General features: G+C 46.0%; 1 protein-coding gene across 2 annotated transcripts in view; it reads right to left on the bottom strand.

Annotated features, from left to right (window-relative positions):
- Positions 1 to 16,083, bottom strand: part of STAT2 (signal transducer and activator of transcription 2) — a 482,775-nt gene that overhangs the window by 110,943 nt on the left and 355,749 nt on the right. For both annotated transcript variants that reach the window (XM_069230705.1, XM_069230706.1), the window contains exons 18-19: positions 12,357 to 12,406; positions 10,037 to 10,131 (exon numbers count right to left, since the gene is read on the bottom strand). In XM_069230705.1, coding sequence (XP_069086806.1) covers positions 10,037 to 10,131; positions 12,357 to 12,406 — 145 coding nt within the window. The remainder of the gene's footprint in view (positions 1 to 10,036; positions 10,132 to 12,356; positions 12,407 to 16,083) is intronic.

Raw genomic sequence — 16,083 nt, 5'->3', positions numbered from 1 at the left:
CTGTCAGATGAGGTAGGAAAGTCTTCAATGCTAAGTGTATAACTAGAAGTACCAGGTAGTTGATGTGGATGACCTGATACTTGGCTTCCCACTGACTCTGGACAGTAAGATGTTTTAAGTGTGCGCCACAACCCGTAAGTGAGGCGTCCACTGTAACAAATATTTGCAGATCTGGGTCAAGGAAAGGCCGCTCCTGCAACAGGTTGTTGGTGTTCAACACCTGCACAGAGCGATAAGTGCGGTGGCCAATCAACACTAGATCATTCCAATGACCCTCTGCTGGAGACCACTGTTGCTCTAGGCCTTCCTGCATGTGAAGATTGGCAAAAAGTACCCTGGGAATGCAGCAGGCCATCAAGCCTAGGAGGCGCATGTAAGGAAATGCCTCCTTGGCATGGTTACCCCCTGACTTTTTGCCTTGCTGATGCCAAGTTATGATTTGAAAGTGTGCTGAGGCCTGCTAACCAGGCCCCAGCACCAGTGTTCTTTCCCTAACCTGTACTTTTGTTTCCACAATTGGCACACCCTGGCATCCAGGTAAGTCCCTTGTAACTGGTACCCCTGGTACCAAGGGCCCTGATGCCAGGGAAGGTCTCTAAGGGCTGCAGCATGTCTTATGCCACCCTGGGGAACCCTCACTCAGCACAGACACACTGCTTGCCAGCTTGTGTGTGCTAGTGGGGATAAAAAGACTAAGTCGACATGGCACTCCCCTCAAGGTGCCATGCCAACCTCACACTGCCTACAGGTATAGATAAGTCACCCCTCTAGCAGGCCTTACAGCCCTAAGGCAGGGTGCACTATACCATAGGTGAGGGCATAAGTGCATGAGCACTATGCCCCTACAGCGTCTAAGCAAAACCTTAGACATTGTAAGTGCAGGGAAGCCATAAGAGTATATGGTCTGGGAGTCTGTCATGCACGAACTCCACAGCACCATAATGGCTACACTGAAAACTGGGAAGTTTGGTATCAAACTTCTCAGCACAATAAACGCACACTGATGCCAGTGTACATTTTATTGTAACACACACCCCAGAGGGCACCCTAAAGGTGCCCCCTGAAACCTTAACCGACTACCCGTGTAGGCTGACAAGTTTTAGCAGCCTGCCACACACCAGACATGTTGCTGGCCACATGGGAGAGTGCCTTTGTCACTCTGTGGCTAGTAACAAAGCCTGTACTGGGTGGAGGTGCTTCTCACCTCCCCCTGCAGGAACCGTAACACCTGGCAGTGAGCCTCAAAGGCTCACCCCCTTTGTTACAGCACCCAAGGGCACTCCAGCTAGTGGAGTTGCCCGCCCCCTCCGGCCTCGGCCCCACTTTTGGCGGCAAAGCCGGAGGAGATAATGAGAAAAACAAGGAGGAGTCACTGGCCAGTCAGGACAGCCCCTAAAGTGTCCTGAGCTGAGGTGGCTCTGACTTTTAGACTGCAACTTTGCAACAAAGAAGCAACTTTGAAACAACACACGTTTCCCGCCGGAAGCGTGAGACTTTGCACTCTTCACCCGACGCCCCGGGCTCGACTTGTGGAGAACAAACACCACAGGGAGGACTCCCCGGCGACTACGAGACCGTGACTAACCAGAGTTGACCCCACTGAGTCCCCACAGCGACGCCTGCAGAGGGAATCCCAAGGCTCCCCCTGACCGCGACTGCCTGCTTCAAAGACCCGACGCCTGGTAAAGACACTACACCCGCAGCCCCCAGGACCTGAAGGATCCGACCCCCAGGTGGTCCTCTCCCTTGCCCAGGTGGTGGCTACCCTGAGGAGCCCCCCCCCTTGCCTGCATCGCTGAAGAGACCGCTTGGTCTCCCATTGAAACCTATTGCAAACCCGACGCCTGTTGGCACACTGCACCCACCCCCCGTGCCGCTGAGGGTGTACTTTTTGTGCTGACTTGTGTCCCCCCCGGTGCCCTACAAAACCCTCCTGGTCTGCCCTCCGAAGACGCGGGTACTTACCTGCTGGCAGACTGGAACTGGGGCACCCCCTTCTCCATTGAAGCCTATGCATTTTGGGCAACACTTTGACCTCTGCACTTGACCGGCCCTGAGCTGCTGGTGTGGTAACTTTGGGGTTGCTCTGAACCCCCAACGGTGGGCTACCTTGGACCCAAACCTGAACCCCGTAGGTGGTTTACTTACCTGCCAAAAACTAACAAACACTTACCTCCCCCAGGAACTGTTGAAAATTGCACTGTCTAGTTTTAAAATAGCTATATGTCATTTATGTGAAAACTGTATATGCTATTTTGCTAATTCAAAGTTCCTAAAGTTCCTCAGTGAAATACCTTTCATTTAAAGCATTACTTGTAAATCTTGAACCTGTGGTTCTTAAAATAAACTAAGAAAATATATTTTTCTATACAAAAACCTATTGGCCTGGAATTGTCTGAGTGTGTGTTCCTCATTTATTGCCTGTGTGTGTACAACAAATGCTTAACACTACCCTCTGATAAGCCTACTGCTCGACCATACAACCACAAAATAGAGCATTAGAATGATCTCTTTTTGCCACTATCTTACCTCTAAGGGGAACCCTTGGACTCTGTGCATGCTATTTCTTACTTTGAAATAGAACATGCAGAGCCAACTTCCTACAGCGCATAACTAAGTTGCTGATTTAGCTGGAAGTGAAAGAACTGGATCCTTGCAGGATTTGGATATGCTATGCCAACCTCCAAGTTGAGAGTAGCCCCTAGGTGGGGTTGGGATTCTGTGGTGCTAACTGTAAACCCTAGGCGATGAAGGTAGTTGATTGTGACCTGTGAGAGGCACTGCTGGTGGGTGGCACTTTTGATCAGTTGGTCGTCCAGATAAGAGAACACTTGGACGCCTGTCTGCGCAGGTGTGCGGCCATCGCCGCAAGGCTCCTAGTAAAACCCAAGGTGCAGTAGTGACCCCACATGGGAGCATTTTGAATTGGTAATGCCTTCCACTAACCACAAACCTGAGATACCAGCGATGAGCCTGATATATTGGCATGTGGAAATAGGCATCCTTAAGGTCGAGCGCAGCCATTAAGTCTCCTTGCAGGAGAAGCAGAATGACAACCTGAAGGGTAACCACATGGAAATGCTCTGACAGGATCTATTCGTTTAGGGGCCTGAGGTGAAGAATGGGCCAGAAGGACCTGTCTTTTCTGGGTATTAGGAAGTACAGTCAGTACACTTCCATGCCCTGCTGATGGCAGGGGACAGGTTCTATAGTGCATTTGAGGAGGAGCAATTTGACCTCCTCTTTAAGTAATCTGCTCTCTGGTGAGAGTCTGTGCTTGCAAGGTGGAATGTGTGGCAGTGAGCTCCAGCCAATAAACATGTTGCATAATATCCAGCACCCGCTAGTCTGAGGTGACAGTTTGAAATGTGGGAAAGAAGCCTTGTGGTGTTGCATGGTCGTGGGGAAGAAGGGGCAAGTCAGGGCTTGGTAGTGAGTGGAGCTCTTTTCGGGGAGTTACCCTTGCCTCTAGAATGGTTTCCCTTATAAGACCCTCTAAAATAATGTGGGGAAGAACTGCTGGCCCTGGGTTTGCTGAAAGGGCATGGAGGCTTCAGGGAGGAAGTATTTGAGCCTCTACAGCAGAGGTCTCCAAACTTTTTAATGCCGCGCCCCCCCAGTTGAAAAATAAAAATCATTGGGCCCCCCTCAGAATTTGTCACCATTATTTTCTAAACATGGCAATGTTTAAATATGTCTAAACCTATTTAAACATTGCAGTTAAGTACTGTTACCTTTTTAAAACTGCAATAACATGCTTCTGCTTAAAACAAAGGCCTGTTATCTGTATAATATTTATTTTGGCCAGAGTCTGGGGCCCCCCTGGGATCACTTCAGGCCCCCCTAGGGGGGCCCGTCCCCCAGTTTGAAGACCTCTGCTCTACAGTAAGAGGTACGGTGAAACGAGTCACAGGGAACAGGCTTTTGAAGTAGCCCCATCACTTTGGCTGTTTCCATATCTCTTTTGATCTTCTGAAAGGTTTGGTCCACATATGGACCAAAGAAATGCTCTCTATCAAAGGGCATGCTCAACAAGGTTCTGCTGATCCTCCGGCTTAAATCCAGAAATACGGAGCCAGATGTGTCTGCGTATTACAACACAAGAATTTACCCCCTGACAACGGAGTCTGCTGCATCTTGAACACAGAGAATGAAGGTGTTGGATATGAGCTTTCCTTCTGAAACAAAGTGGTGTCCCCTTTTGCAATACTCTTCTGGGAGTTATTTGAGGACCTCCTCCATTTCGTCCCAGTGGACACGATCATATCTGGCTGGAAGGCTGACAGAATTAGCTATACGCCACTGGTTGGCTGATTGCACAACCACTCTTTTCCCTGCCACATCTAAGCATTTATTTTCTTTTTCTGGTGGCAGGGCATTCCTGCTGGCTTGGGAGCTGGCTCACTCACAGACAGCAGTGACCACGAGAGGGTCGGTGGGAGCTGACTGCATTCTCCTCAAATGGTTAAGTGTGGAGTTCTACTTTATGAAAGGAGGCAACCCTACCTATGAGTTTCTGATAAGACATGGAATCACCCAGAGTGGAGGGGTGGGCGGGGTTAAGGTCAGGGGCCTTTTCCCCCCTGGTGGGTCTACATCATACAGGTCCTATGGGTCATATTGTGGTGGAGTATCAAAATGCCCCCAACCCCACCCCACACCCACACAGCCACCGATGTCAGCACGTGGAGACCTCTAATGTGCAATGTCAAGAGAGTCCCCTGGAGAAGCAGGCAGGAAAGGTTAAGGCTCAGGAACAGGGTGTGGGGATGATTGTTCATGGCGTAAGAGGCTGGTAGCCTTATCCACATTTTTGTGTTGTTTTGCCAGAACTGGAATGGCCAAGCCTTCCTCGAAGGACAGCTAATATTTTGAGGGTGGAGCAGCAGGGTCACAAAGGTGGGCTATGGTGCAGTCCATGTGGGGGTGAATGAACAGCTGTTTCTGCCATGAGTCAATATCCTCCTGGAACTTATGGAGAATCAGCTCAACTGCACCAGTATTGGACTTGCTGGCATACCCTGAGGTCTCAGCTCCAAGGTATCTTCAGTTTCGATGCTGAAGTTCTGGTCAGTGCCAAGAAGGCTGAGGTTGGTGCCAAGGGTCAGCTCCGTGCTGGTGTAGCCAGCGCCAAAGCGTTCAGTCTGGATGGCTTTTTTGGTGCTGAGCCAGAGTTAGACTGGGCAACCGAAGAGATTTGTCAGTGCCAGCCATGGCCCGAAGGTCATGGAGGCTTGAAAGCCTGACTCTGGAGTTCCAGAGTGGCTGAATGCCCTTTAGCTGTAGGCTGCTTGGGTAGATGGTGTTGTTGGGGATATGGGGTGCCATACTCAAACTGCTGGGCTGGCAGAATGGCCTCGATCTCAAGGTGGGAGCCACAACATTCTTGAGGGGAGAAAGCCTCTTCATCTGTAGCGGAAAGTTGTGGATGATCTTCCTCCTCAATGTCCTCGGAACCAAAAAGGTCTGGGGTGTAGAATGGAGTCTATTCCATCACCATCGAAGCATGGTGGAGAGACGTGACTGAGAGGAGACCATGCCCGTTGGCCCCACAGGCAAGCCCCAGCAGGGGCCACGGTCGACTCGGACTCCGCTCGAGCGTAGTAATCGAACGTCAACCGGAGACTGAGTAAGGGAGATGCAATCAAAGTACAATACTGATGGAGGGAAGGAACTGCTCGGGCCAAAAAGAGCACCTCAACCGTGTCGACCCGGAGCACAGGGGCACACATCCAAACTCGACAGCGGAAAGAAACCAATCTCACAATAGAGTTGATAACCATGTGCCTTATTACAAAGAGGAGTCACAGTACCTTGTGACACAGAAGACTTCTTGGAAGAAAAACAACTTGCACACATCCAGGCCCAACACTAGATGGCAGGAGTATGCACAGCATGTTTATCTACAGCCATACACATGCTTCAAACATATTGATCCTGCCTACCAACAGGGTGGTTGTGTAATGCCATGGACACACTAAAGAGGGTTTGTTGGTTGCTGCCACTGGAGGGGAGGGGGGAATGAGCTGAATATTGTCTCTGCTGTCATAACAGCCTCTTGGAGCAGCAGCCTTGGCTGCCAAATGGCTGAAAAATCTGGTGTGCTGGAGACGAAGCCTGGATTTGACGGACACAGAACTCTCTACCGTAGCCATAAAGAGGTTGAAACTGTTGTTTGTAGGAAGTTGGCTTTTGATGTAGTGTACCAAGGTATGGGGACACTATGCAGACATTCCAGGGTGGCCATTATTGGCTGACAGAGGTTAATATAACCCTAAAAGCCCTCTTTCGTGCTAGTGTGGGTGAGCAATTAGGCTTATTAGAGGACAGTGTTAAGCATTTATCCACACACAGAGCCAGTAAGCAAGACACACACTCAAAGAAATCTGATACCAAGTTATAAAAATAACACTTATTTTTATATGAATTTGGATACCAAGATCATCACGTAAGTACTTTTCAAGATATACACTTTTATACGTTTCAAAAGTTGATATAGTGCAACTTCTGGATTGTAATGTTAGCCTATGGGGAAAAACATGCATTGCATTTGGGCACTTAACAGCAACATCGGGACTGTTTCCTGGGACTTAAAGGGAGTATGGGGCAAGGTCCAAGGCCACACCAAGAGATCACCTCTGGAGGCTCTGGGGCATCCAGGTGCAGAGGTGTGATACGGTGTCGGGTGTCCCATTCACATCAATAGAGATCAGTGTGGTTTGAAACAGGCTGCAAGCAGGATTGGGGAGACAGTTTGCCCGAAGCAACAGTGGGGCTCAGCTCTCATGATGCTCGGGGAAGTAGGGACACCTTTGGTCCTCTTTTCCTTGGGTGAGGGGGGGCAGATGCAGAGGTGTCTTGAGGCATTAGGTTTTCGTCGCCATCGTAGAGGGGCCTGCACAAAGAGGCTGCGGGCAGCATTGGGAAGTCCACTGCTGGCAAACCCAAGGTGGGCTTTTGCTCTGGAGGCACTAGGAACCATGCTGGCACTGTTGGCCCACTTCAACTCGGGCTGCGGGGCAAAGATGCAGTGGTGCTGTCTGGTGTCGGGTTTTGGCAATCCGGAGTCCTCGTCAGTCTTCTTTGGTGCCCGCAGGGTGCAGGGAAGCAGCTCTGATACGCCATGAGAGATCCTGGTTACTTCTCAACGTGCTGGCAGTCCTCCAGGTTTCTGGAGGCAGAACAGCTGCCGGACGAATCTTCTTTGGCCCAACTGTGGAGGACAGCAGGCAGGCCGGCAAGGTTGCGGCCAAGTCAGTTGCTGCTCCTCAGTTCTTCCTGTTAGCAGCTCTTTGGGTTCTTCTTCTTCTTTAGTCCAGCGAACCTTAAGTACTGTTATCCCAGGGTCCCCTAAATACTCAACTTCGGTGCATTAAGGAGAGTGTAGGGTGGTAGCCAATGGGCTGACTATCCCTGGGGTCACTACACCCCCTAGATGACCACTTCCTTTGGGTAGTGGGCGTCACCCTGTCCCAGAATTCCTAATTCCACCACACACACGATGGTGGAGTTATAATTTTATGTTTACTTCAGGCTGGCCACCCTTGTGGTGTATCCAGCCTGACAATGCAACACACCTTCTGCATAGCTAATTTTCCCGCCTGTCCAGGTGCCAAATGGGCCACAGGGCAGGGGGTTGCCTCTCCCAGGTCTGGGAGAAGATGGGGGGTCGCATACCAAAAGTGGCAGGGACTCTAAAGTTCCTGGCCTTGGTATGTGGATGTACTAACCATCCTGTAGGCAGAGGTGATAACACCTCCTGCCAGAACAGGCATTGTTTCTGACCCCAGGATCTCACCTCCAGGGGGTCAAAAACTCGTCTGTGGTGGCAGGCTGGTCGAAACCACCCAGCCAGCACACTAAAAGACTAGTAGGTTTCAGTGGGCACCTCTGAGATGCCCTCTGGGTGCATGTCATAATAAATCCAATACTGGTATCAGTATGGATTTATTAAGATGAGGTGTTTGATACCAAACACCACTATTTTCCGAGCAGCCATCATGCAGCTGGGTCACTTGTGCTGACCAGTGTCCAGTACATGCTTTACGATAGCTGCCTGGTAACTTGCAATGTCTAGGAATAGAACCAGACATCATAGGGGCATATCTGCTCATGCAGATATGTCTTCACAGATATCACAAAGCACCTTGCCTTAGGGCTCTTAAGGCCTGTTGTAGGCGTGACTCCCATATAAAGCATGCAGTGACTTTGGCATGGTACAACAATGTGTCTGCCATGTTGTGTTTTTACTCAGTGTTTGCACCCTGACATGCAGTCTGCAATACAAAGCTGTGTACTATTTGTGCGTGGGTCCATTAGGGTGGCACAAAATAGGTTGCAACCCTTAGGGACCCTCTTTAGTAGCCAGGCCTAGGTGCAGGGGTACCATTTACTAAGGCCTTACAGAGGTGCTAAAGGTGCTAAAGCCCTGGGCCAATTGTGGAACAGTAAGACACACTTTGTGTTAAGAAAAGAGCACTGGCACTGAGGTCTGTTTAGTACACCTCAGTGCACTGTCAGCTCAGGCTCCTACACTGATGGAATTACCTTTTAGGAGCAGACAGGCCCAAGGAACGTGCTGAGGCTCTGATGTCTTTAAAACTCTAGAAAGCTGAATCTGCTTTATCCCCAAAAAGGCGAGATTCATCAAAAGGTTTGTTCATTAAGGAGAACTGTACCCCCTGGAGAAATCTGTGCACCTCATCCAGGTGTGACGATGGAGAGCCACAGTGGTGCACATGGCATGTCCTAGGCAATTAGCCATGTCTAGTCCTGAGCTTATCACAATCTTCACCACATCACAACCTTCCTGAATAGCCTGCATGAGCGATGCCCGAAGATCGCCTGGAATAGCCAGTAAAACTGAAGCTACTATATCCCAAAGGGCATGGGAGTAACAACCAAGGAGGCAGATGGTCCTGACCGATCTTTGGAATGGGATGCTGGGTTAGGAAGTCTAGGTCGCCTGGCACAGGACAATGGCAACAGACAACCTCTCTACTGACGGGCCGCCCTGAAGAGGTTCTGACACAGATTTGACATAAGTGCCTAAAAAGGTATCAGTAACTGCCTCATTGAATGTTAACAGTGGCTCAGTGTGAGCCTAGCCAGGTTGCAAAACTTCATCCAAACATTGATTTGCACTTCCATCTCTGAAATGTAGATGTATTACTTCAGCTGCCCTTGGCATTGCAAAAGAGGTTATTTCCTCTGTATCAGGACATGGGGAGACACAAGGCCAGTATCAGACAAAGTGTCAGTCTCAGTGACAACTTGAAGCTCTTCATACCAGTCATCCATCTCATACTGCAGAACATAATCGCCTCCATCATCATAGTTGTCATTGTCAGAATCTGTGTCAAATAAGTTATGTAAACGTCTGGCCCCTTTCGTGCAGTAAGGGTAAGGGACTGGAGTCAGAGGGATTGCCAAAAGGTTGCATGCTGGGTGCAACTTCGGTCGGGGTGGCAGCAGATTCAGATTGGAGTCGGATAGCACTATATGTTGTACATCCTCATACGGAGTCAATCTGAGTGGGACCGGAGCAGGGGAAGTCAAATATTTGAGTGATCAGGCTTAGTCTTAATGCCCTCTGGTACTAATTATTCTTTCCCTTTTATAAAAATGACTGGACATTGAGGTTACTGACCACACTATTAAGTCACAATGATCCAGTCTCTAAACTCTACCACCTCCTGCTATTAGCTTTGGCTAATTAGCACCTCTTTCCTGAGAGAGTTAAGTGCCTGAAGAGTATCATCATTTTGATTATTCACATGGACTTCACGATTATTGTGGCCCTGCAACACAGTAGTAAACCACAGTACCGACAAAGGTTACAGCTGGCAACCTCTGCCTTCCCCAAGACCCACGAAAATGCCTCACACTTAGTATGGGTGACCTTGAACAGCTGTGGGAATAACATTCTTGGAAGTGGCTGAACTTATCAGTACAGAAAATGTCCTGCTTGGCAGGGTAGCTGTTGTGCCAAAGTAGAGCATTACTGCAGGTCTCATATCTGAACTTCTTCACCTACCCATCATTCCAGATATCCTCCAGATGTATCTTCACCAGTTCCAGGACCCCATCAAACCAGGTCCAAAAGGAGAAGCCCAATCCGGATAGATTTTCCTGTATGGGAAGATAGTGTCCACAGGGTTAGAAAGCCAAAGAAAACTAATGGAAAGGTAGATTCAAGAGAATACGGAAAGGACAGCTGACGAAGAAGATGTGGCATCTACACAATGGAAATGAGCTACAGGAGGGGACAGACCTACCGAAAGGTGAAGAAAAAGAAGGAAAGTTATCTGTAAGAATTACCTGTTTTGAAGTTGCTTGGTGTCAAGAAAGTAATTAATGGCAAAGCCTCACTTCCAAGAACCATTTTGGTGCCAACACCATCTTTGTAGACGAATCTGATGAGAAACCATGCTTTTATATTGAGGACAGAAGGACTGAAATAAAAGATTCCTAAAGCCAATAGGCTTTGGCTTTCAAATGGAGGAGGAGTGCTACCGGCTTTGGCAATGTGTTTTCCCCCAGATAGCAGCCCTGTGTACATACAGGAGCCATCTAGGCATGCTTTTTTAAAGCTTTATAAAAAAGCATGATGCGTTACCTTTTCAAAAAAGATTAAGAAGAAGCACTTCTGAGTGGCAGTGTTTATGCACATAAGTGCCTGCGGAAGCCAGGAGCTATTATGGAATACTTTTTTATACTTTGTAAAAAAAAAAAAAAAAAAAATCCAAGATGCTAGTACGTGTGCCCTCATGCATGTAGGCATACAGGGGAGGTGATAGACGGTTGCCATCTTTGATTATTTCGCCCAAGTATAATAAACTCTATGAAAAATGATTGTGGGCATGTGAGCATAGGTGCTCACGATTGGTTGCCATCTTGTGACTTTAATTTTTGTTATATTTTATTGTTAATTTAACAGTAAATTAACAAATTAATTCTATGCAAGGACGCTCTGCAAATCTAACTTAGCAGCAGAGCAGCAGGAAAACAAGTGGCCCAATAACATCAAGCAGTTGCCATGCCATTGCAAAAGCATGCTTAACGACACAAGCGTGCCTACTAAATAATGTGATGGCCCTTTTATGTATTTATTTACCACCAAGAGAGCAGGTGCTACTTGGAGAGGTAAGTAAAAAAAAAATCACTTGCACAAAAGTGCACTTCTTATGGTGAAACAGCTCAGCAGTAAATAAGAGCTGTGAGGCCCTCCAATTTATTTTTTTTTAAATGTAAGGACTGCGAGGAGTGGGGGAACGATGAAGGAGCAGGTGTGGAACAGGTGAGGGCAAACAACGGGGAGTGGACCAGGGGAGTATTGTGCGCTCTTAAATCCATGTGGGGGCAGGGCAGGGAAGGAATTAAATAAAAATAAAAATAAAAAACCGTGGCAGGGAAAAGGGACAAGAAAAACAGAAAATGAGAGTGAAAGTGAGTGGAGGGAGGATCATGGAGTGCATAGTGCTTATGGTGGGTTAGAAGCAGCACATGAGAGAGAGAGCGAAGAATTACATGTGCTCTAATGGAGTGCTAAAAGCCAAAGAAAGAAGTTTCTCCCTAAACATGAGTAGTGGAAGGTCAGCCAGTTAAAAGGAAGGTAAAGAGCGTATGATCTAAGGTTGAGACAATCAGAAGAGGCAAGAAAGCCACTGAATAAGAAGCAAGCAAATAAGAATGACAAGGCCAACCAATGCTAAGCTACTGGTAGGCCCCAAGTCCACAGTAAGTTTTTGGTTTGGTCCACAACAGCTAAAAGCTGTCTGGGAAATGAGACCTAGGGAGCAATAAAATAAAAGAAGCTACATGTAGAAAGAGAAACGTGGGGGAGCAACCAACGAGGGTGTGTTTGTGCCAAGTAGCAGGAAGAGAATGGATAGAGAGAAAACAAGAAAAGTCATGTGCTCTCCGATGGAGAGCTAAAACATGAACGTCAAAACAGCTTCCTGAAGTCATCAGGGTATCTATACCATCAAACAAAAGGATGATAAAGAAACTATGCTCCCGGGGTGGGACAAAAACAAAACTAGGGAGGAAAGTCATTGAAATAAGTGACAAGAAAGTATTCGATCATGAGCAATGGGGCTGACCCAGCTGTATGCACTGTTTTGTAGAGAACAGATCTTCAGCAGTAAATAGATTAAGTTGTATGAAGGAAAAATCCAAAAACAAGAGGATGACAGAAACAGCAGAACAAATATGCAACCACAAAGTAAACACCAGGGTGGGCTACCTGTGGGTATGAAAAGACGTAAAGGGGGAGGAGTTCTCTGTGCAAAAAACACGGACAAGTAAGGTAACATACAGCAGCCCACTCCAGGTTCCCAGGCTATGTTCCCTACCTTTGCAAATCTGGTCCACTTAACCTGGCTGTCTGGTTTCGGATGAGGCCCTTTGAAAAGAAAGACATTTGTCATACTAACACAACAGTAGAAAAAAAGAGGAAATACCATGTTTCTGGTTTTGTAAAAATTGATGTGCTCTGTTGTAGAAATTATGTTTGGGATCCTCTGGAATGAAGGAGAATGAGGTTGCAGTTGGAGGGGATCAATCAGCAGTGCAGGGATTTGCCTCAATTGGAAGGGATTTACAGACAGATACTGATGTAGCATTGTTACCCTATGGTCAGTCTCAGTATAGCAATGGCTGAGGCCAATGAAGGACCAAACACTTCTGCAAGAGGAAACCCTAGTGGTTAGTCCAGGTATGGCACTGGCTTAGATCCTGGAAGGAACAGACATTATTGCAGGAGCAGAAGGGTTTGGCACTGGCTAGGGTCATGAAAGGAGGAAACATCAGTTCTGCAGTGACTTTTAATGAACAATTTCTATGCACTGCTTGAGGGAGAAGACGAACACCAAACAACCCAAAGACCATTCAAAGGAGCCTTGGTGAGAATTTGAAAGGAGGAGAAAGACATCAATGGACAATCAGTTTTACATTTTCTGTACTTAGATTGAGCAAACAAACTGGTCAAACTGGTAAAGCAATGACTCTCCATAGAAGTCAGATTGTGTTTTTGTCTCACGTCCTGGTTTGAACAGAAAAAGGCACATCAGCTTAATTTTAGAACAGTTCTGTTTTACAACTCAGCGACAATGTTCCTTCCATCACTTTAGTACCGAGAAAAAATAGCCACAACTTAAAATATTTTAACTCCCCCTTCCCCAGAGTAAACTTTATTCCACAAACACAGGTCCAGAGTACCTATGCATGCATCACCACCTCAAATTTTGTTTTTTCTGATATTTGCAGTTGAAGCACTGAAAGTGAAAAACCTAAGAGCTGAAGAGGAAGGATTAACATGAGGGTAATTATCCCTTAGTTGTTTGCCCAGCTCCTGTCCACTGCATGGGATCGTGATTCCACACTTAAAGAAAGTGGCAAGTAGTATATGCCAAGCAGAATGCAAGAAAACAGGTTGCGCAAAACTTTCACAGCAAAAGAAGAATACTTTATCAATCTCGCAAAATGAATCTACTGTTAGGTAAGAGTCTCCTGGAGAAGGAAAATGTTACTTACCAGTAGAAATCTGTTTGTGGCATGCATGTAGTGCTGTAGATTCACATGCTGTGCATAAACTCTCCATCTAGTGTTGGGTTTGGAGTAGTACAACTAGAAAGTTTTCGAGTCACAGGATCGAGTGACACCTCCTCTCGGAAAAACTGCGCATGGGCATAGAGTCCTTTGTTAGATTGTTTGTCCGCGAGCGGGAGAGTGAGGTAGTGAAAAGAGTATATTGTAGGATATAAAAGATGTCCATGCAATGTATTTACGTATTAGTGTGTGTGTATGTGTATACACATATATATATATATATATATATATACACACACACACACACAAATTAAATTGCAATCTGTACACACTTCCAGGGAGGAGGGACGGTGCATGTGAGTCTACAGCACTACATGCCACGAACAGATGTATACTGGTAAGTAACATTTTCCGTTCAATGGCATGTGTAGCTGTAGATACACATGCTGAGCATAGACTGTAAAGCAGTCCCTCCATAAAGCGGTGGCTAGTGTGTAGAGGTTGCAATTGTTTGAAAAAGTGTTTTAAGTACAACTTATCCAACATTTGCCTGTTGTCTGGCATAGACGTCTACACAATAATGTTTAGTAAATGTGTGTGTTGTAGACCATGTTGCTGCTTTACAAATGTATGCCATAGGTATGTTACCTAAAAAGAACATAGGTGCACCTAGTGGAATGTGCCCTAGGTGGTACAGGTAATTGTCTTTTAGCTTTAGTATAGCAAGTTTTAATGTATTTGACTATCCATCTTGCTATGTTTGTTTTAGATATTGGGTCTCCTTTGTATGGTAATGAGAAAGCCTCAAAAAGTTGTTCTGTTTTCCTAAAATCTTTTGCCCTGTCTATATAGTACATAGGAGCTATTTTGACATCTTGAGTATGTAGAGCTTTTTCTGCCACGGATTCTGGTTTTGGGAAGAAAACTGGCAATTCTACTGTTTCATTAATATGAAATTGCAAAATGACTTTTGGAAGAAATTTTGGATTTGTTCTTAGTACAATCTTTTCTTTATGAACCTGAAAGAAAGGTTCTTCTAAAGTTAATACCTGACACTCTCTGACACGAGTAAGAGAGGTGATAGCAATTAAGAATGCTACTTTCCATGAAAGGTACTGAAATGGACAGGAGTGAAACGGCTCAAATGTTGGAACCATGAGTCTTGTGAGTACAATGTTTAAGTTCCAAGATAGAGCCTGAGGAATCCTTGGTGGAATTATTCTTTTTAGTCCTTCCATAAATGCTTTGATAAATGAAATTCTAAACAAGGAAATATGTTGTCTATTTTGCAGATATGCAGCTATAGCAGCTAAATGTAAGAGAATAGATGTGAAGGCTAAATTTGACTTTTGTAATTGTAATAAATAATGTACAATGCCCTGTACTGTTGGTTGAAGAGGGTCAATGTTTTTTGTTGAGAATAACAAACAAAACGTATCCATTTTGCTGCATAGCAATGTCTAGTGGTAGGTTTGTGTGCTTGTTTAAGGATATCCATACATTCTTGAGGTAAATGTAAATACCCAAATTCTTTGACTTCAGGAGCCATATCGCTAGGATGAGTGATTTGGGATTTGGATGTCTTATCTGTCCCTGTTTTTGGGTCAGAAGATCTGGTCTGTTGGGAAGCTTTTGATAAGGAACAACCGAAAGTTCCAGACGTGTTGTGTACCATGGTTGACGTGCCCATGTCAGGGCCACAAAGATCATGGTGAGGGAAGGTTGTTTTATCTTCCGTACTAGGAATGGTAAGAGTGGGGTAGGGGGAAAAGTGTAAGCAAATATCCCTGACCAACTCATCCATAGAGCATTGCCCTTGGACTGAGGGCGTGGGTACCTGGAGGTGAAGTTTTGGCATTTTCGTGTTTTGGTTTGTTGCGAACAGATCTATTTGAGGGTTCCCCATTTTGTGAAGTATTGTTGAAAGGCTTGTGGGTGGAGTTCTCATTTGTGTGTTTGTTGATGCATCCTGCTTAGTAGGTCTGCTAAGTGGTTATCTGTCCCTGGGAGATATTGTGCCACTACGTGAATATGGTGATGAATCGCCCATTTCCATGTTGATTGTAATAGTTGGGACATTTGTTGAGATTGTGCCCCCACCCCCATTTCTGGAGATAGTATATGGCAGTCATATTGTCTGTACATATCAACACTGTTTTATGTTGCAATAGTGGAAGGAATGTTTTCATTGCAAGAATATTGCTTGCAGTTCGAGGTAATTTATATGAAGAGACCGTGAGCTCCCCAACCGTTGTTTGAGGCATCTGTTGTTGAGAGTAATCTGAGGCACAGGATCTACAGGGAGTGCAGAATTATTAGGCAAGTTGTATTTTTGAGGATTAATTTTATTATTGAACAACAACCATGTACTCAATGTTTTTAGTTTGTTTTTAGTTTTAGCTATGTTAGGGGGATATCTGTGTGTGCAGGTGACTATTACTGTGCATAATTATTAGGCAACTTAACAAAAAAAAATATATACCCATTTCAATTATTTATAATTACCAGTGAAACCAATATAACATCTCAACA

Source organism: Pleurodeles waltl, chromosome 4_2, assembly GCF_031143425.1.
Source record: "Pleurodeles waltl isolate 20211129_DDA chromosome 4_2, aPleWal1.hap1.20221129, whole genome shotgun sequence".
Taxonomy (NCBI): domain Eukaryota; kingdom Metazoa; phylum Chordata; class Amphibia; order Caudata; family Salamandridae; genus Pleurodeles; species Pleurodeles waltl.
Note: the sequence above shows the minus strand (reverse complement) of the source record. Positions and strands in the feature narration are given on the sequence as shown.